General features: G+C 30.7%; 1 protein-coding gene across 2 annotated transcripts; it reads right to left on the bottom strand.

Moving 5' to 3' along the window:
• Positions 1-25,942, bottom strand: LOC106687011 (zwei Ig domain protein zig-8; the record flags this gene model as incomplete). Of its 2 annotated transcripts, XM_014430651.3 has the most annotated exon segments (4): positions 1-1,233; positions 8,485-8,784; positions 15,364-15,417; positions 25,732-25,942. In XM_014430651.3, coding segments are annotated over 4 exon segments (687 nt in total), but the record flags the coding sequence as incomplete, so codon positions are not given.
• Between the last annotated feature and the right edge of the window lie 1,022 nt (positions 25,943-26,964).

Below are 26,964 nucleotides of genomic sequence, written 5' to 3' on the forward strand. Positions count from 1 at the left end.
TTATTAACCAGTATTGTAATCTGTTGCTTATAATTACAAGGGGTACAAAGATACCACATAAATAGTTTTCTTCATACAAGTATGTCTACTGATTGTTACCATGACAACGTATTTACACATAATCAAACTCAAATGTTCGGTGCTCCTTCTTAAAACATTAATTCTAAAAATTAATAACTAATACAATTTATAATATACATCTTTTTTTTTTAAAATAATTATTTGACATATAGATGAATGGAATGTTAGCGCACACTCTGCGTGCCCTTTCCTTGATCTAAGACAAGGGCGACCAAGTTCACACTTAATTAATTTTAAAGTATACCAAGAAAGAGTTCCTTCGACACTTCACAATCAAATCTCCGTCACACTCCAATAAATGTTAATACACTTTCTCTATAACATTTATAAATATATTCTCAATTTTATAATTTTATTTTTAAATTTATTATGAAGAGAAAATAAACCTTTAAACATCAACGAGTCAGATAGGCCTTTACTAATGTGCTCTTCACAACCGTCTAAACTTAGCCGACCCCTAAATACAGACATTTTAATATCATATATATATATTTTTTTTAATTTAATTATTTACAAGTGAATAATGGAGAGATAACATTCGAAATTTCCATTTTAATTCTGTACATCTATACACTTTTTACATTCAAATTTCCAACTTCAATAGTTTTTTTCAATTTTTTTTATTCCCTAAACATACATCCAATATATAAATACTGTATTTTACAAAAATCGAACAGAAATTATATATTATTGAAAAAAGAATAAATTAATAGAAAAAATCCAACCTGAAAAATCACTAATATATTACATAGATATTTTCATTCTTTTAAAAACTTTTTACAATTAATGGTAATTGAGCTAATCTAAACACACAATAGTGAAATATTACTTATGATTATTAATTTTTTTTTTAAATTGTAAGTAAATGTACACATAAAATCAGGTGAACAACTAGAATGAGCCATGTAGAATGTTATTTTTTTTTTTTTTCGATTTTATAAATTTCTTATAGTTATCATGCTGTCAATGGTTAGTGGGTACGGGTGGGCATGGGAGCGGTGAGGGGTTTTTCCGCCGCTTCTTGGAGGAATCACCTGGCCATCATCAGTGAAAGAAGGATGAGAACGAGGAAATGACATGACAGTTGGCCGACAGAACTGGAACTAGAGCCGCCATGTTCCCCGTGCTGCATCGCTGCTGGGTATTCTCCAGCTGCAAAGTCATAGGATCAAATTAGTGCTTATTAATTATATTTACATACATCTCAAACAATGTGTTAAAGTCCTAAATTTATGTTAATTTTTTAAACAAGCGTGTACTGAGTTGAATCCTGTAGCGGTCGTGTATAGTCTGTTCTGATAAGGTTGTGCGGTATGGTATATTTGAAGCCCCTGATGGAGTTCAAAGTAAGTGAATTGATATTACTCTACTGGAGAAATAAAGCTGTTAGTGCATATTTTTAAGAAGTCAATTAAAATGTAAAAAAAAAAAGAAATCCTAATAATTGGTAAATAAATCAAATTTTTGAGTTAATAGGTGGTGAATATGTCTTTGTGAGATCGATCCCTTCTGTTGGTACTGACAAATCAGAAAAGTTACGTACGGTGAAATTATCACTATATTATAAACAACTATAAAAGAATTAGTTTAAAGTTTAAAAAACAATGAAAATTTTGGGGAAACAAACGTCAGAATAACCTTTGTGTTTAAAAGAAATCATGATATTTTTATTGGAACCATCATACGTTTGCAAGCTACTCATATTTAACCTCTGTAAAAAGAGGTAGTTTTGAAAAAAAAAATATCTGACATGGTAAATATTAACTAAAAATAAAAACAACAGTTTAGTTTTCTATAAAATTCGCATCTCTTATCTTAAAAGCTTGAAATACGTTACTTGAACTATTCATGAATATAAATTGAAAGCATTGTTTCTACAGAGGTGTTATATAATATGAGATTACATTTGTTTTAAGTGTAATATGTTATGACAAAAACATCTCTACTCCAGAAGGCGCTTCAAAAATACCTGCTTAGTGTAACAAACTCATTAAGACATATGTAACACCGAACAGACTATAACACGAGTATACAAAAATTATTCAAAGTAAAATAGCATTATCCACATCATGTAAACAGGTGGATTTTAATATATATTATTGACGTTTTAGGAAAATGTAAATTATGCAAAAGTCATTTCAAGACACTTCTGTAACTAAAATAAACAAAATAAATAACATTGAGAACATATTTAAAATGTAAAAGTTCTTCTAAACATTATTTTTTAAAAACATTATATTAAAATGAAACTCTCGATTTAAATAATAAGAAAATAATGAGTTGGAATATTTCTTATCGATAGAAAATAGTCATTTGAAAAGGATTTTTAACTAGCCATAAGTTCATAATACACTACTTGAAACATTTCCGATCAAGCAAGTATTAGTATATTATATTAGTAAGAAAGTAATAATATATATTACATCATTGTCTTTCTTCAATATATCCAACATTCATTATAAGATATCTCCATCGGACCGAAATAGCGGCCCATAAGCTGAAACTGAAAAAATAATTAAACAGAACAATATATATTGTTTCTGGAATCCTCGGAAGGGCTCTTTACTCAGAAGAACTATTGAAATCTGCACATCAGCCCTGGCTAAGATTTCAAAAAAAACTTTACAACAGGCAGTCAAACCATTCTGTAAGATGCTAGTGGCATGTCAAACCGCTGTGTCTCGCATGCAGAACCCCAAGAACCATGCTTCATGAAAACTTCTTCAACTTTCTGCACCACAATGCACATCGAGAAAAGTCATAACAAACAACAAGCAAAGCGTTAAAGGAGCTAAATCAATCTAACACATAACACATCTTTGTAAAGAACATTGAGGAAAGAAATAAACGCTAAAGAAGAGAATAGATGTAAAGAAATGTATATTACACTTTACAGGGTGTCACTTGCTTTGGTGGTTATTACGAAGAAATATACTGTCGTTCTGATTGTATAAACTTTATCCAGAATTCCATTACTATATATAAATATTATAGACAAACATTTATAAGTGTATACGAGTAGGTCATATCAGGTATATATTCCTTCTCCACATAGGATTATATACACTGAGGTTAATTTTGTAGAAGTGTAAATAATGTAGTATTGTTGCCGACAATATCTTTATTGTTTTTAAATTCCCATATGACCTGAGCTTTACCAACCTCCATTCTGGGGAAAACTTCCAATGAATTTGATTTGTCTTGTGTGAACGACAATCATGGGCTCTAACTGTACTGTATGTGTCGGAGCTATATAAGCTTTCGGTACGAATTGTATAAAGAAAGGAGAAGCACTCGTTTGCTTCCTTTTTTGCAAAGGAGACAGCAGTACGGAATCCAGACCTCACCATGTTCATATGATTGGGATGACTTCGATGGGTCGGGTACGTCATATGGATGGATGATACCGAGACAACCAAGAAGTTACTAACTATAAACCTTCATGGAAAAATACCAGTTATCATTAACACAACCTTCTGCTTGGTGTTCGGATATGCAAACTGCGACAATTATCTCAACAACTGTCGGAATTTGAAAGAGACCAAGTCATAGTGAAAGTTTATAGCACCAAGTACGTATGTATTTATTTTTTACTTCCATTTAAGTAAGAAGTTTGGCTGGTCTTCGATTAATAATAAAATAATCGATGATTTTCGTGTGTATATGCTATAGGCAAAGAATTTGTTTAATGCTTAATTTTGTATAAAAAATATTGGTGATTAGTGAAAATTTGTTAATGATCATTAGTCGTCACTCATTAAATAGAATAATGAAAACATAATATCGATTACTAATAAAATGTGTAATATTTATGGTTGCATAAAACCAAAACACTCCCTATAGATAAGATCGATACCAATTTAAAAAAAAAATATTTCACGGGTTTTAATGACAGTTTAAAATAATATTCGTTATTCAAGAACGTCAATAAAATCTTCAATAATAGATACAATGAAGTATTAAGGTTTTTATTTGTTTTATGTTCCACCGAACCTTGCTGAAATCTTTCTGATGATCCTCCGAACTAGGTTACTGCTCATATAGGAGGGGGGCGATTTAACCATTGATGACCTGAGGAAGACGAGACTACCCTAAGAATACAGAAGAGGCAGAAATCAGGATTTCGCAATTCACGCATCGTGTACCATCTGCTGTTTGATTCCATCAGGAACACCTGTTGCGTGGCCCCCGAGGCACATCTCTGCCTTTATCCATCTCTATCAAATCCGTATAAACGATTCACTACAACTTGCTTAAAAAGAGATGATGATTCAAGAAGTATTGGTATTTATTTTCATCATATTAAGAAATGTATTTGTTCTAAATTATTATATTTATAAAACAGATCAAGTAGACAGATCCGATGCTTTCAACTACATCAGGAGCCCAATTATTCCTCGTATATTATTGTATGATTAATTTTTAGTAAAAGAAATAAAGAAAAACTAATCAACACTATTAAATTTATCTTGACTAGTAAATCAGGGATAATTAACGGGTTAATCAGGCCAAGATAATTATGAAATTATTTAGTTTCTAAGAAATACAAGTGTTTTTCTCTGTTTTACTTTTATTGTTAGTTCATTCGAAACTTTTTTTTTACTTCTGTCTTAATTTGTAAAGTAGTTTCATTTTAATTATTATCACTGGAAATGAGAGTAAAAAGTAACGAAATAGATTGAAATAAAAATTAAAGTAGGGGAGTGCTTTTACGCTTCGACATCATTTATTCTATGCCAACTTGTCCAACAGAGAGAGGGGCATAAAATGGGTGGCTCAGAGAAGCATTAAAGTAATAAAAGATGAAGAAAAAAAAAGAAAAGAAAAATACTATTATTAAAAGACTAAAATAATAAATCCTTGAGTCTCTTAAATGGCAAAAAACAGTCGTATTTAGTCACTACAGCCGATCGTCGTTATAACTAATCACTATACACATGATAGCTTTATTTGACAATCAGTCGTAAAACCCGGGGTTGGCATATCGTTAATAATAAATTAAGGTACTAAAAAAAAATACTTGTCATTATAACCTCGTAAGTCGTTATATCAGAGGTCGCTATAAGCGATATCCAGAGAATATTATATTATGCTGTTATGTTATGATGTATTTATTTCTTTTTTAGGCTGTTGGAGTGAGATGTACTATCTCTAGTCTTCAATAATGTGATATACGGTATCCCAATCTGATGATTTTAAGAATCATAAAGGTAGCAAGACGTTTTTTATTGTGTTTTGTTTTGGTTGAGGAATTTTTTGCTCTTTTTTCTCCCATGTAGATATTTTTTTTTAATTTGTAAGTTAAAAAAATGAATAATTAATTTATTTTTCCTTTGTTATTCGAACTCTATATTTGTAAATAAATATGAAATATGGAAAAAATATTTAAAAAAAAAAAAAAAAGGTTTTCTTTAACAGTCTTGAAGTCTATTTATGGATATTGATGTAAAAATGACCTACTTTTTGAGCACCGATGTAAGCTTCCATTTTTTTTTTTTTTTTTTATATTGAGGTAATTTGTTGGTACCCTACATGTAAATCTAATACCCTACCTAAAAATCTGTATAGATTAACCATGAAGGGTTAAGGGTGGAATACTTTGTAAGTAAGTACTGTTACTAGACCAACGGTAGTGCAATGAGGTGATTTGGTCAGAATCACGCTCGAACGCCAGATTTTTACCCAACTTATGAAGAACATGTAAGTTTAGTATTAGTTAGTATTAAAAAAAGGAATAGTGTAACAATGTGATTACTGATCATTTACTGTATCACGTGAGGTTATACTTTTAAAAATGTAAGGTTTAGATTAATACCTCAGATTTGTAAGATCGTAAGGTTTACCACCCTTAAGACAAGCTTTATGTTTATTTAAGTCACAGCAGGGTTAACTAGCTCGTTAATCTCCCTCAAAAAAATAATTTTTGATTAATTTTTAACTAATAAAATTAAATCTTCTCATCCGAAACAAAAGTTACAATATATCGACCCAACCTTCTTAGAAGAAATATAAAGTTATGAATGATGATAACGTTGTAGGAGTCAATCAAATTTGGACATTACACAAAGAAAAAAAATATGTCCATCATAATTTGGAAATGACGTTGAGGATAAAAAATGCGTTTTTTTTTTTAGGATGATAAAGAAGTTGGAGATAATTTTATTTAAGCTCGAATTTTTTACTGTAATAAAGAATTAAATAAAAAGGGCTGAATTTAACTTTAAAAACTAAAAATGATATACAATTTTTGATTTTTAGAATAATTTGGTAATATATCCTCTTTTTTTTGTCCTAAATAAAAAACAGAAATATTGCAGACCAAGTTCAACAGTGTGACATAAACAAGGATAAGATCTATACAGTTCAGTAACAGTAATATCTTGAATTTTTTTATTTTATGACATATCTTATGTGGTTCTGTGTTTTACTGTGTAAATCATACTTTTATTGCTAATATTATATGCATATCTCAAAAGAACAATTTTTTAGAATGCTACAATGTTGAAAAGGGACAGTGATACATCATAGTTTTAATTATTTGATGCATTTTAATTTTTTTTTTTTAAATTGTAAATTTAAAACCTAAAATGTTCGTGTTCGAATCCTACTTGGCACAAGACAATTTTAAAATTTTCTTGACAGCTTTAGTATAGTGTGGTTTGGATTAGATAAAAAACAGTAAACTTCCTGTGCATATTTGCTTTAACAATTGCTAAGTGTTAGATTGTCAAATAAAAAATAGACTCTTTTAGAGTTTTTTTTTTAATTATTTATTTTCCTAGTACATTCCCGGGAGGTTATTTCTAGATTGTATCTAGTCAAAAATTGGTTCTAAGCCAGAGAAAAAAGGTCTAGTGTGCATTGAATCATCAAATCTGTTATTAAGATACACTTATTCGCAATTGTGACAAATAAAAAAATAATTATATAATTGTTACTACAGCTAATTGCTTAACGAAAGTACGTAATTGTTATTAACGATGGAAAAACAACAAAGGTGCGATATCTCTCCTTCCTCCAGATGGAGCAATTATACCGGAAGTGAGGAGGATATATAGGCCTGACGGGGAGAATGGATCCGATACGACGACTGGAACATTAACACTGCCTCCTGTATCCCGAAATATACAAAAAGAGCGGGCGCTATATCGAAAAGGCCGTATCCCACGGGGTGGTAGTCAGGATCCGAGAGATTTACCGCCGCTGTTAGCCATAGCTCGATAGATATTTACACTCGGCCCATTATTCCCTTTCCTTTCACAATTAAAACGTTTTGATCCCTAACTTTATTCCCTTCGGGGTTGACTAGGCCCGAGGGGCGCATACTGTAGGGGGCTACGCAACATTCCATATTTATATATTTTGCGACGGAAAACTCCACTGAACTCTACATCAACGGACTAAAACATGGTTTAAACAGAAAGGCAATGAAAATTTTTACAAATTTATTGAAGAAAAAAAAACTTTGTCAAACAAACCGAAAAACAAGTTATTAAAGATTGGATTTAAAATATACGAAACTCGTATGGATTAAAATCTCAAAAATTATAGAATATACGGACGCGAATTACAAAAAAACAACAATCTGGGATAAATATATTTGTGAATAAAATAAATTTTAAGAATAAATAGGGAGCAAACCTAATACTGAATTTTTATCATACTTCATATAGTGAACTTTAACATAGTTATTTTTAGAAAATTTTATGTGTGTATTGGCAAGGTACGGACATTATAAACTGCCTATGCAATACTGTTGTAAGCGAAATAATGTTTTTTCTAAGCACTGAAAAATTTAACATCTAATCTTGACCATCATGGAACGAAAACAGAAGGAAAAACACAACGAACCTAAGAGAAAATGTAAGAAATGGAAACTTGGAAAATGGAAGCAGAAAACACTATTGCAAATTTTCTTCTCATGAAAACCTGCTTGCCAGAATTGAAATTTTGATTTTCAAACAGCTTTTTTCTTTAGAAGAGAAATCGAAAACGAAAACAATATAATCAGAGGTATTCCAAGTTATAAAAGAAAAATTAACAAGCTAAAGGCCTCTTACTCAGAGAGATACCTTATTAAGTACTTAATTGTGAAGAATAAGCACTCTATACTTACTGAGCTTTTTAGAAACAGCTATGATAAGGATTTATTTAATGAGACGACCGTAAATAAAAATGTTTGCAATTCAGTTAATTTGATCATATAACTAGATTCTCGATCTGAGATTTTAAAATTATTGTTTCTACAAGTATAAAGTGCTGAGGAATTCGTAAAGCACAAAACAACCGGTCTTAGATTTGAACTGAAAAAAAAAATCGAGATTGAGAAGATTGTTACATGATATACAATAGCGTGTCTTATATGAGTGTGTCTTAGGTTTTACAAACGATATTCTAACTCACCGTTAAGAACATGAACGTAGACACTGGCCGGGTTAGCGTTGGATGGCACACAAGTGTAGTTGCCTGAGTCGGTGAGGGATGCCTTAGTGACCAGAAGCTTCGAGGTGGTGCCCGAGGCCGTCTTCTCCGTCTCCAAGGAAATGCCACCCCTAGGAGAGTCGAAGTCGACGACGGAGGAGCCCTGGTACCAGTGAACAGAGCTGGGAGGAGTGGAGTGGACGTTGACAGTGCAAGTGAGGCTGATCGTGGATCCCTTCTTCACGTAGACGTCCTCCGGGCCCCAGATGTTGGCCTGTGCCGCTGCAATCCCCCCAACTATCCCTCAGAACCCCCGTCATAACTTTCCAAGAGGAAACCAACCATCTTTCAACATTAAAAAGTAACATATCCAAAGTAACAAGTAATCGGTAGAAACTATGGCTTGGAAAACAGTACCACAGATATAGCAAGAGTATCTAAAATAGTACGAAAATGATCCCTCAAAAGTGCAGTCAAAATTATTATTTTGGGGACGGGTAATTACATGACCCGTCCATTACGGGTTCACGGAATATCGTTGAGTGGAGCAGATCGAGGAAATAGGAAGTGAACTAGTAAAAATGGAACTAATCTCACAAATTTTTATAAAATCTGATTATAAGATAACACAGGTTGGTCCCAAACTGAGCTCAAGAGCCTCTACAAAAACATTATTATTTTTCTGCAATCGGACAATCCACGGATCTTAAGATAGTTAAAATGACAGGATACTCTTTACTGCAGATTTGATCAGAACTTTTTTTATTTTGGGTCAATTTTTTTTTATTTTATCATATTCATATAAGCTAATGGAACCGTAAACTAAATTATATGTCTGTATTTAAGTATGGACGATCCAACTGTTTTGACAAGTGACTATTTAGATCAGCAGTTCCCAACAGGCAGTCTGGGAAGTGGGGCGTGGAAGAGTTCGGAGTAGTTTGTGAAAAATTATTATTAAAACTTTTTTTCCTGATAAGGTTTGTTAGGTGAAAGGTTTCGTAGGTAAATGGATTACAAAAATGCCTAAAAAAAAGCACCTAATTTCCTGTGAGACCAAAACTGGGAGTAGAGGTGGTTAACAAGGTTAATTTTGGCTTGGTGGTCCACAGACGTATAAAGTTAGTACAACTCCTATACTAGACTGCTGTATTAAACTGACCTAGACTTTGTGAATCACAAAATAAATCACTAAGGATGTGGAGGTTTGAAAGAGCAATTAACCTGTCTCCAAACAAAGAATCGGATCATAAGATCGTCGTATGAGGTAAAGAACTGTAATATCTGAATTATTTTCCTCATGTAGAAAACTATGGACAAAGAATTTCAATCAAAAGACCATTAGTCAAAAAACAAACTATTTGTAAAGCAATATCGTAAAAATAAAAAAAAAATTATCGGAAAATTCAACATGAAAAATGAGCAAAGATATAAGATAGAATAACTTCAAACTCCTCTTTAAAAATATATAATGCAAATATAACATTTATATTAACTGCATATGCTGCACAATAATTTCCCAGTAACATTGAATCCTTGAACATCGAGGATCCTTAATAATTTACTATTGGTAAAATTCAATTGTTCAGAGCAGATTTCTTAAATTACAATTCAGTGGATATGTTATAAAGTTATAATGTTGAAAGTCGAATTAAAAAAAAAATGATGCTGAACAAAATGGAGAAAGATGGTGGATTTCCTTATAAAGTCATTAACCCATACAACTATTACATCTAAATAAAATACAACAAAACACCATTTGATCAATAATATTAAATGCATACAAAATAAAATAAATGCGAAATGAAACCCCTTTGGTGAGTGAAGTACCATAGCGAAAGGGATTTAATTTCACTTTTTAAAAAACAAGAATTTAATTCACAACAAAATAGTAAAAAGAAAAGAATTAAAAAAACATTAAATAGTTATTGAACACTGACAATAACTTTAGAGTATGACAGATTTTTATCTACTATTATTAATTATTGGTAAAAATGTTTAATTTTTCATGCACTAAATAAATATAATTATATGGCTTTATGTTTAATTTAATGTCATTAAAAATCTGTTATACTACTATAAAAAGTTATTAATTTAAAGCATGCATTCTAAAATGAACTATGGAAACTCATGTACTCATGTATTGAGACTTGATCCAACCTTGAAGCCATAAGGTTATAATTCCTTTGTTTAACAATATTGACTAATTGCTCCTGAAATTTTTGATTTTTTTTTAAAGATAAATGTTTGCAAAGAGTCTTAAAAAATCACAAACCAATACACATCTAGTAGCCTTGACGAACCATTATCCACTGCTTTGCAAATAGAAATAAAATATAGAAGAAAAATTAACTAAAAAACTAAAACATCATTCTTTCATTTATTTATTTTTTCAAATTCATTTCGAAACAACACACAGCATAGAAATGCATAAAAAAAAGCTATCCTTCTAAAACTGGTCCGATTCGCAAAACATAAAAAACTGTACACGCAACATTATTTTTGTTTGGTTTTTCGTATATATTTATAATACATTTTTTAAAAAATTATTATTATTAGTTTCATAGACAAACACAGATGCATCATACCGTTAAAAGTGTTGTACATTCAACAAGTAACACATTAAAAATTCTAATCTAGCATAGCATGCACTTGTGCAATGTGGATAGATCTAGAGGAACAACTAATTTTTCCTTTTGGAAATCCAAATTATAAATTCAATTCAGTTGTTACTCCAGTTGCCAGGAACAGCCAAACATTGTTCACATCCAAAGGAACAAAAATAAAATTATTCACACATTTAAAAATATAATGAACTTAAATTAAATAGTGGCAAAATGAAACAAATAGAAATGTACCTATTAAACGTTAAATTTATATTATTTGATTAAACCTTAGGAGGTTATTCATATTATAGGTTATTATTAATTATAGGTAATTACATTCCGAAAATACAGATGATATTATATATGATAGTTGGTATTTCAGCCATACTGAAAGCCTTATCCATCGGAGCTGTTTCGAACTTGAAATTTTCAAAAACTTTCCAGCCTTTTTGAGAACCTCAATGCATATAAAAGTAAGTATACATAGTAAAAATATACATTTTTTTATTTTCTATAATTTTAAATAAAATTTTTAATTTGTATCATAATGTTGGTATTTATCTTTAAATTTACTCATATTTACCTTTATCCTGAAAACCTAGTTTATAATAATGGACACTAAGTATATACGGAATATTTTTATGAATTCATAAAAATAAAAATTGAATATTATGAATAAATATGTTTCTATTTTTGCAACTAATTTACAACTGGTCTCGTGTTGAATTGAATAAAAATTCAAAAAAGAAACTTTAAAAGTTTCATAAATAAAATTTTGTATCAGTATATAAATGCAGTCGAAAAAATGAAGCAAATTAAACATTGTATTAATATGTTTATTAACACAAAAAAAAATTATTTATTGAAAACTAACACAAGCTGACAGCCATATGTACATATTAAATATACATAATAAAAAAAAAATGGTAAAAATAAACAAAAAATACATAATAATGATATAAATAAGTAATTTAATAAAGATAAATTAAATAATAATTAGAAAATAAAAACTATAGATTTACTACTTTAATTTTTTTTTTAAATATAACAATTAAATTGTTATAAGATTATATAAGAAAATGATAAACCATAATATTTTCAGTAGTTTTTAAAAATTCTACTATTCATTTTTAAAGTTTTATATTACTTACATTACCTAATGTTATGGTTAAATATATGGAAATTATGGTTTTACATAAACTAAAAAATTATAGAGCAACAAAGAAGCATTTTGCATAAAATAAAAATTGTCTTCAAAATTGTAATTGTTAAGCTTTTAAAATAAAATATTGGAAGTTCCATTTATACACTGTTGTATAAGTCTATTTAATAGTACTTATTTGCTCAACAATTTTCAAGATATATTAGTGGCAATTTTTTAAATGTATATATTTTTTTGCTATCTACCATTGGTACAAATCTAATGAGGTACTGACCTGAACAATATTTACGCTTCAGTAGTGATAAAATTGTAAAATTATAAATATTTAAGTAATAATTTCACAATATTTTTTTTTTCGATTGGCTCTACAGATCTTGTAGGTCTCTGGCCGCCCGAACTAGCATCCACCACGCCTGCCCATTTCGGGCTGATGCTTTCCAGTTTCCTGCATGTAGTTCTTTCGTATCCTTGTTGATTCTGTCTGTTCATCCGGTTTTTGGTTCCCCATGTGGTCTCTTACCTACTATGTGGCATTCATTGTTGTCTTCAGGCGTCTTGATGGATTGCTTCGAGCCAAATGTCCACTTTCCGTTCAAATTTTACAATTTCAGAATATATTGGTTTAAACTTAGTTTCAGGCATAGGTATATAGAAAAATAATTTGGCCTCTCGATCACTTTTTTATCATCTCTTTTTTTGTCATCTCCATTTTGTTAGTGTTCGTATTAGTACTGATACTAGCATACTAGTCCATTAGGCAGCGTAATGGAATGTAAAATCTTTGGTGCGTATTAACGAAATTTTTAGTCTTGGTTAAGGCTAAATCGCACCATCACTTACCAATTTGAGACTAATGGCTTTAATTTAAAAAATAAAATAAAAAGAAGATAAAATTTATTATTTATTATTATCCTTAAATTTATAATTCATTTAAATTTTATTTTTACGCTTTATTTAAAATATTAATTCGATGTTATTAAAGTTATTTATTACAGTGGGAATTTACACTCGTTTTAGATACAAGTTTTTATCTTCATCATCTCCTGGAGGCAGCTCACAATCGGATGAAACGTCTGTATTTCCTGAGGAAGATTATTTCGTTTCGGTATATGTCTTCAATAGACCCGGAGGTAAACGTATTGAAGACGATCTGTCATCTCCCTCAGCTGTCAGGAAGAGCATGTAAGACAGTTCATCACTCCTGTAGTGCTTTCACTCCTTTTGTCATCCGCAACATTTTATTTTCCCTAGTTTTTGAGGAATTTTTCTAACGTTCATGAAAATTCATAACCTACCGAGATATTGTATGATGCATCAAGTTGTAAGAATGTTCGCATAACCTGTAAGACTATATTTCATATTGAACCCTGGAGTCCTCAATGACTAGATTTTTTAAATGGTAAAATAGATTGAATCTCTTAAATTTAGAAAGCATGTAAGTCTGATCAAAAGTGTTCGACCAATCTAGAAAAAACTCTCTCAACCCTACACATCAAAGGTTAGAAAATTCCCTAAAATGCAGTTTTGTATGATAAACTTCTTTAAATCTAATGAAGATTTTTACTACTTTCAGATAATCTATTTTACATAAAAAGCATAAATCTTTACTTATTTATTTCCTGTTCAAGGCAAGAAATCCTTTATACTTTCGATCTGCTTTATTACCATCTTCTAGACTACGTTTCGGGCAAACTGTCGATTATTCAGACCATCTTGATTATTGATGCTTTGTACCCTTCTTTTAAGGGTTTTGTCCTGATTATAATATTTTATATTTTTTTCAATCCTATTAGAAATTTTTTTGTAGACCATCTATTCACATGTTCTATGGATATCTTCAAGGGAGACATTTTATCATCTTGTTAAGTATTATGAATTTGAATGAATGTCTTCTTTTCAGGGTGAAGAGGAAAAAAAATCATGTCAAATGAGGTGTTCATTCTCAGCCCTTTTGATGAAAATTTTTATGAATTGTTGTCCTGAATTTTTAAAAACAAACCAACAATTATGAATTTTTGAAAACAAATCACCTCCTCTATTGTTAACTTGATCAGTCTAATTGTCCTTGTATGAATATTGAATAAAAATAATTTTATTGCTTTTATTTTTTACTATTATTTCAGGTTTATTACTTTAGACAGCTTTCGGTATACAGCAGTAAATTCATCTGTACTAGAATACAAAACAAGTTACTATTACAAACTACCACAAAATTACAATATTACGCATTTTATTAATATAGTTTATATTTCACTTATGTAAATTATGCATAAGAAATCATACTTTCGAATTTCAGGACGTTATACAAATAATACTATTTTAGAAATAACAGATGATGAACAACAGATATTCTAATTAATTAGGTCCTGAAATATGGAGAAAAAAAATCATAGATATTATTTCTTCTGGTTAATTTGTATAAGATATACGTCAATATATAAAATATACAAAAATATAAATCTTAATAAAAAATCCATGATTTTGTAATTTTGAGGTAATATGTAACTTGTTTTACATTGTTAAGTACAAATAAAGGTCTAAGATAATAAATCTGAACTAATGATAGAAAATAAAACAGTCTAGCAAAAAAATACAAATTTTATTATTTTTTAAAATAAAAAAATATTATCATATTTTATTTATTTTTTAATGATATGTCGTAGAATTAGTAAGAACTACAAGAAGAATATTTGATTTTATAGGTAATTATTTAGATGACATAATTTACAACATGACTTACATAATTTACAGTCTAATAAAGAAAGTTGAGGACATTAAATTATACTATTTTATAAAAAAAATATAAATAAATAAATTTAAAAAAAAATTTTTAAACGTCAGATTTTTTAAGATAATTCCTCTACATATAATTAAAAATATAAAAAGTTATAAATAATTGTTTTGAATAATGTTCTGAATAATCAGATGTGAACAATGTTTGTTGCGAATGAGGTGACGAACTATGACTAATGAGGTGCTACAAAAAAAAAAAAAAATACAATAAAATAAAAATGAAGTGCATGAAAGTATAAAGTGAGAGATAGAGATAGAAATAGATAGATAGAGAGTGAGTGAGAAAGATAGAGAGATAACCTTGCAGGTCGGGGCGGGTCCTGGCCGTCGATCCAACCACCGGCTCGAGTACGTCTGGGAATAGAAGGGAACAAGATGAGGTGCGGCCTTGCAATACTAGTACTAGATAGTTGCCTATCTGCGCAGGCTCTTCCAGCTCTAATATTGTTAATTAATTTAGGCTAATTAATAATCAACAAATCCTTAACTGTCAATAACATCATAGCTATGCACGCCAGGGCGCTAGTTTCCTCGCCCTATCAATCGTTGCGCAGTTCATTGATCCACGTATAATTATGTACTTTATCAAGATTTTAACAGTTCATGTACAATGAAAAGCCATTAGACCTTCCAAATATAAATTGGAATAATTAACCAATTCGTGGAAAAGAGGAATTATTGATTTTCTGTGAGTTTTATTTCCTATAAGTGAGCCTACTACTATTAGGCTATACTAGTTAAACCCAGGTTTAAAACCAAAAAATTTTTATAAAAACTGCAATTTTTTTTAATTATTAGAAAAATTGTGAATAGAGCGTTATACTGGACAAATCATTACAATAAGAAATACTATAATCGAATAAATTCAAGAATTTTTTATTTATTTTCTTTCATACCTGAAAGAACCTAGGCCTCCCTTATAATCTACACTCTCTCATATTCCAGGCAAACGTCCGCTATTTTCTAATTCCCGGATTTTTTTAGTATTTCCTCCACTTCATCCAGCCACCTCAAGCGTGGAAGACTCAACCACGCCGTCCAACAGGTCTTCGAGTAATATTTTAGGGACTGATTTCCTCAACGTGCTATATGACACATAAATCTAATTTGGTTCCTATTGCATTTGCAATCAAATTCGATTTCATGTACAGCTGTCGGAACTCAGGGATACAGATTATGCGCAAAACGCACCATACAAACAAATTGCTTTCTGACTTCTTATATTCCTAGATTTTTATTATTGCAAGAACTTTTTTTTTAACTTTATAACTTATTCCTAACAGTTGCTCATTTTAAAAAAAAAAATTTAGGCATAAGCTATTGAGTAAATTAAGCAAATACAATCATCAATCACTTTCTTCTTCAAGATTTCAATTATAAAGAAAAGAGTTAATTTAAAAAAGTTCCCTTGATAATAATTTAAAAAAAAGAATTTAAATTGAATTTATTCAATCTATTTGCTTCAAACCACTATCAAATTAATTCAAATAACTCTCCTTCCTCAAAAAAATACTAATACACGTATATAAACTTTTTTTTTAACTATTATCATCTGAAATTAATTATTTTCTTCATAATTGTGTAAATGAGTTTAACTTTGACTCAATTTATGTTGCCCACTAACTTACACCAAATTATCAAAATTAACCGTAAAAAATAACTCGTTGAGAGGAATCAAAGAATGATTTATATATTTTTTTAAATTCTTGAATTTACCCAGTTTTTGAAATTCACAAAGTTTGGATCTCTTCTCAATGTCGCCACTGTCAAATTTTTCTCATTATTCATCCCATTTGGGAAAGATTGTGGTTTTGATAAATGCTTCTTACTTCCACATCATACGCCAATTCTTTAAGTGGAGTGGTGGTATTATAAATTACCTTGGTGTATAAAATTGCTGAGTGGACCTTCGGATGTATTTGAAAATTTAAAAAAATGTGTTACTTCAAGATTTTCTTTCTTACCATTGCTCAGTTAAATTTTTTTTAAATTTTCAAAATTAAAAGATTTTGGATTTTAAACTTTAATGACAAAAAAAAAAATCAAACCTATTTTTCACTATTATTCTCGTCACAAAAAAATACTAAACATGCGTATTTTGGATTAAAATCACACTATTTCCCCCCTCAGAAAAGACAGCAAAATCTAAGAGATTTGGAATGCTGCCATCTCTGGTCATAGAAACACACCAATTTGTTGTTCTCTTAGTATATCCTTAGTTCAGTTTTTGGATTCCAAAAACCTTAAAACGTAAAACATTAAGTTTTGAAATTATGGTTATGATATTTTTTTTTTATTACAAAGGCTCATAATTAAAAATAATAAACGAAAAACATAAATTATTTTTAATTTTTATATTAGATCAAAAACCCCTGTTATGGGAAGTAAGGAAATAGTTCATAAACGATCAATAAACCAAATATTTAAGAAATAATTGCTCAAGTGTTCTGATAACATCATTAAACTGAACGGGGATCGTCAACATTTAGTTTATATCAACAGCAATTAGTTTATAGAGAACAATTAGGCGAAGAAACTTGATCCTGGAACAGATCATTATCTTCCTCAGCTATTGTTCAATAATAGTCCAATTAATTTATGACTAGAGCTAGCTAGATAATTAATTAATTTTTATTTAGATGAAAACGAAAAAAAAATTTAACTTATTTAGATATTTTTTGAATATTCATCATTATCAACGTATTTAATTTAAGGTAACCCAAGTTCTTGGAATTTAATAAATTTTTGTTCACAGCATTCAGCATAAAAAAAAGTATGTTTTGAGCTTTTTTCAAAATTGTTTTCATCTAGGCAAGTAAAATTCTAGTTTAATCCAGTTCTCTAAAAAAAAAAAAAAAAAATAACATTACCAGAACCTTAATTAAATTAAAACTTATTGACTTTTCTTCTTTTTCAATCTAATAAATTTAAAATTCCAATTTTCGAAACTTTTTCACTGCTTGCACAAAACGTTTTAACGGATTTGAAGATTAATCAGGTGATCTGTAAGTAAATGTAAACCGGATTTTAAATTCCTCAACAGATAAATCAATTATTTTAAATTAAATTATTTTTTGCCTTTAAATGACCTGTGGCGTTATCTAACCGTAATTTAATTACATACGTTGTTTCAGAAATAACAAATAGTAGATCAGTATTTTTAGGGATGAAAATGAAGACATAGTTCTATTATATTGTTTTTTTTGTTGTTTTCCAGGTTAACCTGTTAAACATTTTTGCGTTTTTATTTTTCAAAAACTGTTGTTTTCACAAAATAATAATAATAAAAAACGGAATTTTAATTGTAGGAAGAGATTTTTAACTGATTATAATGAAATATTTAAATAAAAAGTTATATAGGATTATTTTCTCAGTTAGTACCTATTTTCAATATAAATAAGACGAAGCGAGATAGGTTGAATACATGCAATTTTAAATAAATGATGTGTAATTTACAAAAACATATTTAAAAGTTTGATAAGAAGAGTCTGCGCAGAATACAGTAGATATGAATAATTAAAATTTACATCTACATTTTGAACAAGGAAACTAAGTGATGTACTGGGCACCACTAGTGGTGACTAGAGAAAGGAAGGGGTTTTTGCAAAATTCAAGACATTAACAAAACATTTATTTGAAATGTTGTTTCATCTAACCGACTAGCTACAATATACCTTTGCTCTTATTGCAGAGAAAATTTAATAATATGGGCAGAAAATAATATACAGAAGGAATATACTAGGCAGGTGGCATTAAAACGGTAAATAAATTCTAATAAAGGAAAGGAAACAAAATGAGGGAAACTAGAGGAATATAATGAAAAGAAAAGTACTTTTTAACCTTCGTTCTAGAAAACATATTGGGTTTCAAATTTAATACCTAATACTTATTACCTAATTTTTTATTGGATTGAATATTTTAAGCTTTTTATATAAATAATCTTCTTAGTGTTAATAAACAATAAACGAGTAAAGAGTGAAATCAGGTTAATTTTTAATATATTTTACAACTAGTTTGCAGACTTTCAAATTAGGCGAAAACGAAGAGAAATGATTAATTATTCCAGACCGCTGTAGGTTTTTTTTTATCTTCTACTTCCCACCTCCCTACCCATCCGATGGCCAACACCACCTAGGTGTTATTTAAATATTTACCTAATTCCAGATCTCAAAGGAGAGAGCGATAAAATAATCATTTTAGTTATTGTGGCACATCCAAAAATAATAAAAAAATATTACAACTTAATATGTTACAATGTAAATATTTAATTTTTTAACAATATTTTTAAGCTTTTTTTAATATTGATTGTAATAATTATCGACATATGAATAATGCTATTGAGACTATAAACAAAAATTGAAGATTGTGGCTCTTTGATAAGACAGTTGTCTGGTTATTAAGAGGAGAAACAATTTCGAAACGATGAATGAAATAAAAAGAACCGTTTCTTCAGACTATTTTTGTCACTAGTCCACCGACATAACTTCATCATCATCATAATCAGTCCTCATGAACCGCATTAAGCAGTGTGAGGAAGTTCATAGAGCCCCCTCCAGCTCTTCCGGTCTTCTGCAAGGTACCTTCTGTCATTCCATTTAAGCCCTCTTCTCTGGAAGTCGCTCTTTACCTCATCTTCTCATTTCCTTCTAGGCCGTCCTCTTCCTCTCTTGCCCACCACTTTGGTTTGGTAGGCCTCGCTAGCTATCCTCCTGGTTTCCATTCGCAGATGTCCCAGCCATCTCAGTCGATTCTCTTCTAGCACATCGTTGGCCGACTTAACTTTTCATTCTAAATTAGTTTGCTCTCTAACTATAATTTACTATATAATATGACTGTCTTTTAGAATTTGGGAAAAATCTTAAAATAGAAAACAGCTAGGCTGGACTAACTTATAATCAACTTATTGGTTATCCTTCACGATATATTGAATCAAGGATTTAGTACAAGAGCCCAAGAGGAGAAAAAAGGCAGTTATCTCACCCCAGTTTTTGGTTACTTTGATGAAAACTATGTATAATTACTAGTCAAAATTGATGAGTCTGCCAAGTATAGGTAGGGGGAATAAAAAATGGCGGCTATTTCAAAGGATAAAAAAAACAAAATTTTCATTCGGAGCTCTATATCTTAAAAAGTAGGAACAAAACAAGAAAACATCATTTAAAGATGAGCAAATTTGCTAAAATATGAGCCCTAAAACAGTTATTTACGTTAAATAGTTCTCGAGATATAGCTTTTGAATAATCTATATCTCAAAAACCATTTGACGTACAGATGTCTATTAGCAGACAAATTAAAGCTAGTTTAATGAGCTATAAAGTAGTTGACGATGCTTATCATTGTAGGAGTAATAGTTTTCATGAAATTTGCTAATATAAATTGATTTCTAGTTGTTCGGACAAATTTTTATTTGTCAAATGTATATTCATATGTGAACTACTACGAAGATAAGTGTCATAAACTATCCTGTAGTAAGTTAAATTAAATCTTTCTTTTGATGGTTGGCAGAGATATGTGCGTCTTATAGATCTAGAGATATATTTTCTTGAAAAATCCAACATTTTATACGAACAACTAGAAATTAACATTTTGTGAGTTTATTTTGTCAAATATCATAAGAACTACTAATACTAAAAAGATAAATATTATTAATACATCTGTACGTCAAATGGTTTTTTGAAATGAAGTTTTTCATAAATCAAACTTATTGTCCGAACAACTATAAATAAATTTATTTTAGCATATATCATGAAAACTAATATTCCTACGAAGGTAAATGTCATAAACCTCTGTATAGTCCATTATACTAGCTTTAATTTGAGTGCTAATAGACATCTGTACGTCACATAGATCCTGAGATATCTAGAGACTCTAACTACTAATCTTTCAGTAGATATTTAACAAAATTTTGGTTTTTAAAAAGCTATATCTCGAGAACTATTGGACGTAAATAGCTCCTTTAAGGCTAATATTTCAGCAAATTTACTCTTTTTTAAATATTGTGCTCTTAGGTTTTCTGGTGTTGTTGGTAGTTTTTAAGATATAGAGCTCCGAATGAAAAATTAGTGTTTTTTAAGGTTATGAATACAGACGCCATTTTTTATTCCCCCTAACTATACTTGGCAGACTCATCAATTTCGACTAGTAATTATGCCTAGTTTTATTAAAATAATCAAAAATTAGGGTGAGATAACTGGCTTTTTTTCTTCCCGGCTCTTGTACTAATTGAAGTAAGATCTCAATTTGGCTAGTCTATTGAATTGTTGACGTGAGATGTGCTTTCCCTGGCCTGCTTATATCTTATCTCAACATTTTCCCTGATTATGCCCCCATTAACGAAATGTTGATTGTTATGTTAAATACCAAAGGACTCGAGGCTTTTAATTAAGATTTTTCAATTAATTCAAATTTAAGTAATGGCCATTTTTATGTTCATTGTTCCTCTTGTTAGATTGGCTAAATGGCAAGGATGAATCAACTGTTTGCAAGGCCCTTCCTGTAATGTGGCAATACTGACAGAGACCTTTTAATAGATTGGCGAGGCATTGGAAAGCAGATCAATCAGGCTGAGTCAATTTGCCAAGAGTGGCTAGAAGCTGCAGCAGGTGAAATGTAAACATGAATGGCTACTACTACAACCATCGGATCCCTTGTTCCGCGCCTTCCTATTGGAGGACAAAGATCCGTCGAATCCTAATTCCGCGCCATTTAACCCACACTAGATTGCGAACTCCCTCATGTTTTTAAATAGAGGCCTAAATTTTTTTAATGGTAATTCAATTTTTATAAATAATATTTTATACGAGATGGCCATTATCTTGTTACTTTCGTACTAAATTCCATAACTGAGACTCCAACAATAAATGGATTACCTATCATAATTAGGATGCTAAACAATAGATACGTCAATGAGTACTTTTATACTGATGTCTCTATATCGTACACATAATAATATTACAATGCTAATACAGGCTGTAGGAGGAGCTGATAGCTGAGCGGTCTGGGGCGAGGGTCCCAGAGCTCTTGGTTCAGAAGGTTGTGGGTTCGATTCCCATCTGGGCTGGTCAATATTAATTTCGCGGTGGCCCCGAGAAATAAATCTTGACATTCCCACTCTGAAGCTGTATAAGTCCTCAATGGAGGACTTGAGCCAAAAAAATATGTTTATATATATTCTTATAATATTTTGGATATACTGATTTTGCTGTTTGATCCAAAATGGATTGGCCTCAATATAGAAATGTAATAGGATGTTTTCCAGTCAAATAGTGATCTGAATGAAATGGGTGAGTTTTGATGATTTAGATTTAAGTAGCCAGTCCTAACAACATACGCTGACGACACATGTATACTGTCTGTAAACAACGACCCAACTAATGCATCACAAACACTACAGACAGACATAACATCTATTGAAGAATGGTGTCAAAACTGGACAATCAAAATAAATCCTGACAAATCCCACCAGATCATCTTTACTCTCCGTCGTAAACCTCTACCCTGATGTCCTACAGTATCCTTTCTAAATACTCCACTAACGCCTGTTGAACAGATTCGATAGTTAGGACTCCATCTTGACAAGAGACTTACTCGGAATCCACACACAAGATTGAAACGACAAGAAACTGCTCGTAGATTCCGATTGCTACAACACTTACTTGACAAACGCTCTAAACTCCCCATTCACTACAAAAAATTAGTATACACTACGATAATCAGACCAATTTGGACATATGGAATTGAGCTCTGGGGCTCCACCAAACCATCAAATTCCTCCCGCATCCAATCGTTACAATCCAAAATCCTACGTAAAATCCTTGATGCTCCTTATTACGTTACAAATAAACTCATTCACAAAGACCTTACACATCCCATTCGTTGCAGAATTGGCCCAAAACAGACATGCGTCTTTTCATTCCAAACTCCTTAACCATCCCCACCTATTAATTCTTAATCTTTCATCCTTAACAATTCCAGATAATCCTCCGATGCGTCTGAAAAGAAGGCGTCGGTGGTACACCGATGGGTGGTTCCTTCCCAAGATTTTCAAGTATATATGAAACATACAACATATTTACTTATTGTATTATTTTGTACAGTTGTAAATTACATTAAATAAATAAAAAAAAAGATCTAAGTAGTGATGCTTCTAAACAATGACGCGGAAAAATATAATTTATTCTACGGAGGAAAAACAAAAGAAGATATACTTTATTCATTAGCGAGTGGTAGATACATTTATTTTTCTCTGAATTAAAATTATGCTTAGCCCTGTGAGGTAGACAGAAGCGAAGTAAGCCCATGGTTCTAAAAAAATGGACTCATTCTAAAATCTTTCTAACGGGAATATGTGCGTGTTTCACCCATAAATGGAATAATGCAAAAAAAAAAACAAGCATACATATATAAAAAAAAATAAAAAGGAAACATACCGGTTCCTACCTAGCCCAGGAGAGCGGGATTTATGCCCGGCCGTGATGGAGGCTCCCCAGGGGTGATTAAAACAGGCTCTAGCCCCTGGCACAAATCTATAACCCGCCAAGTTTCTTAATAATCAAGTGGGCCGTGGATATATTAGTTTGCAGGGACCTAATCAACTCTCCTGGGGTACCCCAGCCTTAATGAGGCCCCTCGCCTTACTTTTAGGGGTTCATTATCATCAGCTATATATAAGGCGGTTCATTGCTGATTTATAGTCTTGGATCATTTTTGAATAATTAAAATCGTAGTTATTATTAATATCAAGTGTTGAAACGTGAATTTTCATTAAATAAGACGTAAATAATACCTCTTCGTGTAATAAAGCATTATAATTAGATTTAGTAATAAGAACCTAAACCTTGTGTAGAGCCACATAATACTAAGGTAGACACTGAAGAAATCCTGTTGGAAGTTTTGGAGTGAACAGGGACTACTAGAATTCTCTCGGACCTAAACTCCATCGTGCCAGACTAAAATCCAATTTCTCCATCCGACGGTGTAGAAAACGGAAGTGGGACCACGAAACGCCCAGAGCTGCAATGGAAATCAATTGGTTGATGCTAGTTACGACAAAAGCCAAAAATAATCTGGTTTAAACCAGTTCGGGTACGCAAATATTAACTCGAATAATTATTGGATGAATCAAAATCCCTTATTTTTGATGTAACCAATGGTTATACTAAGAGTCCTATCCAGATATTAATAGAAGTAGAAGTATTAATTTTATTTTAATGAAGGGTACGAAAAATATATAAAACACTATAGAAAATAAAATTCACAGCAAAATCGCTATCAAATTCAACTTGAAGCCGGTATTACACACGCATATTTTTACTAAAATCAAATGTTATAGGGCCGTGTTTTCTTTCTTTCTGAGGATAATAATAAAGAATAAATTTCCTAGGTTGGAACATAATGAATAATAAGCCACTCAAATACTTTTTAACTATCATTAATAGTTGATGTCAATCGTTTGTGAACTCGCACACAGTGAATGATTTTTGAACTACAAAACTGCCATCATATAATTTCCAAATCCTTGAAACATAATGATTAGAACAAATTTTAAATTAGATTTTAAAAAGTTTCTTTTTTAATAACATATGTTATTAAATTATGTTATATATGTTATTAAAAACATCCATAATTGTATCTTGAATGAAAATTTTACAATACAACTAAACGTTTTTTCGGAGACACTTAAATAAATCAAACCACTTCACATAATATCTCTGAAAACTTATACTTATGAATTGTTACTAAGAATGAATTTATCAAATTTATAATCTGGATGTTACTAAATATCGGTGGCTAATAATATTGTATTTTATATATTAGTTGATATTTACGGCGTTAGATTCACTCAAAATAGACCACTAAAGGTCAAGTAAGGACGGAATTCGCCCAAAGAGGATTTTCTCAAAGTATCTCAGGTTTCCAGGAAGCGTTTCTGTTGGAAAGGAACCCATTTGACCGTAATTCCGCTCTAAGAACGTACCTATCCTTCCAGTCTGGAGAAAATGTTCCATCCCTACAATATAATCTATAGTCTTAAACAGTTTTTATCGTATTTTTTTTACAATCCTAATGGGAAAAAATAGTTCTTATTAATTCTTGCACTCAGGAGAGAGTCTGCACTTGAATTAACGAATATAATTAAATTTGAAACCCAATAGTGCTTCTTTTTAATGCCGTTACAAGTATATAATTTACATTATATACTTATGTGGATAAGTCTGTATTTACATACATAAAAATAACAAATCAAGGATAGGAATTCATGTAGAAAAGAAAAAAAAGGTCTTATAATATTATTTTAAAAAAAATCAAGTAAACATTTTTTTTAAACCACTAAATCGTAAGTTTAAGTGAAAGACAAAGTGCATGAATAACAGGATAACCTATGGGCAAGAAGACCCTTAACACTAGTGTTATTTTACAATAATCAAGGATGCTGATGCTGATATGCAAGGAGACTAAATGAAAAATCTTTTTGAGGACCAGTTACAAAATTTGAGAAAAAAAAAATGTACAAATTAAACTTAAGACAAAACAACAAAAGCATACGGGCGACTTTTAGAAGTCAGCCACCAAAAAAAGAGCTTTATTATATACAAAAGCATTCAAGCTCCCAGGCAGTGCTTGAATCTAGGTGGTCATAGAGGGTAGCGAGGGGTGTGGGATACGTACCTTCCACGTTGAGGTGGATGGCCATGTTGATCTTAGGCTCTGTGTTCACCTGGCACTCGTAAATACCGGAGTCCCTCTTCTGGACGTACTCTATCTTCAGGTTCCAATCGTCAGAGGGGTCGGGATGGATGACACTGAACCTCCCGTCTCCGGTATAGGTGTAGATGTTGGAGGTGAGGATGTGGAGGTCTCTCTTCCTCATCCACGAGACCTTAACAGAAAAAAAAAAATTAAACATATTATACACTAGTATGAATATATCATATATTAATGAGACAAAATTAAATGACAAAAAATACAATTAAAAGCAAGGCTTCAGCCAATTGGATCGAGAATTACAAACAGAGACAATAGAGGATTACATCAAAAAAAGTTTCAATGAAGTTCCACTCCCAGTTACCTACAGTTAAAGGAGCAGTGACCTACAACCTGGGAAACCCAACCACAACCTGAAGACTGAAGCCCAGACAGCTGCAGGACATCCTGTTACAAATTATATATTTATCAGTTTTGTTATTGTCACTCTTAAATTTTATTTTATCTTAATACCTATTTTTTTAAAATTCACTTTTATTAATTTTGCTAAATCCATAAATGCCATTGTTTTTGTTATTAACTTTACTCTTATCTTTCATTGAGAATCATTATTTTAATCTATTTATTTTATCTTAGTTTTTTGTTTTATTTATAACATTATATATAGTTGGGGGTGTCTTTTATATGAGACTATATCCCCGACATCCCCCATTGTGAATTTTTTAAACAAATACATTAACCATATAAGGCCCACCTGGTATTAAGACCCAAAAAAAAAACCTAAAAAGGTAAACGTCATAAACTACTTCATAGTAGATTAAACTAGCTTTAATTTGGTTGCTAATAGACATATGTACGTCACATAGTTTCTGAGATATAGATTTCTCAAAATAAATTAACTAACTACTGTTATTTCAGTAAATGTTTACGATATGTTGCTTTTGAAAAGGTCATATCTCGAGAACTTTTGGACGTAAATGGCTCTATTAGGGCTAATATTTCAGTAAATTTACTCTTCTTTAAATAATGTTCTTTTAAGTATTCTATTATTGTTGGTAGTTTTAAAGATATAGAGCTCCGTATGAAAAAATAATGTTTTTTTTAAGGTTTTGAAAGAGCCGCCATTTTTTATTCTCCCTACCTCATCAGCTTTGACTAGTAATTATACATAGTTTTCATTGAAATAATCAGAAATTA

The sequence above is a fragment of the Halyomorpha halys genome, unplaced genomic scaffold (assembly GCF_000696795.3).
Source record: "Halyomorpha halys isolate HHAL.00 unplaced genomic scaffold, Hhal_1.1 Scaffold906.1, whole genome shotgun sequence".
Lineage (NCBI taxonomy): Eukaryota > Metazoa > Arthropoda > Insecta > Hemiptera > Pentatomidae > Halyomorpha > Halyomorpha halys.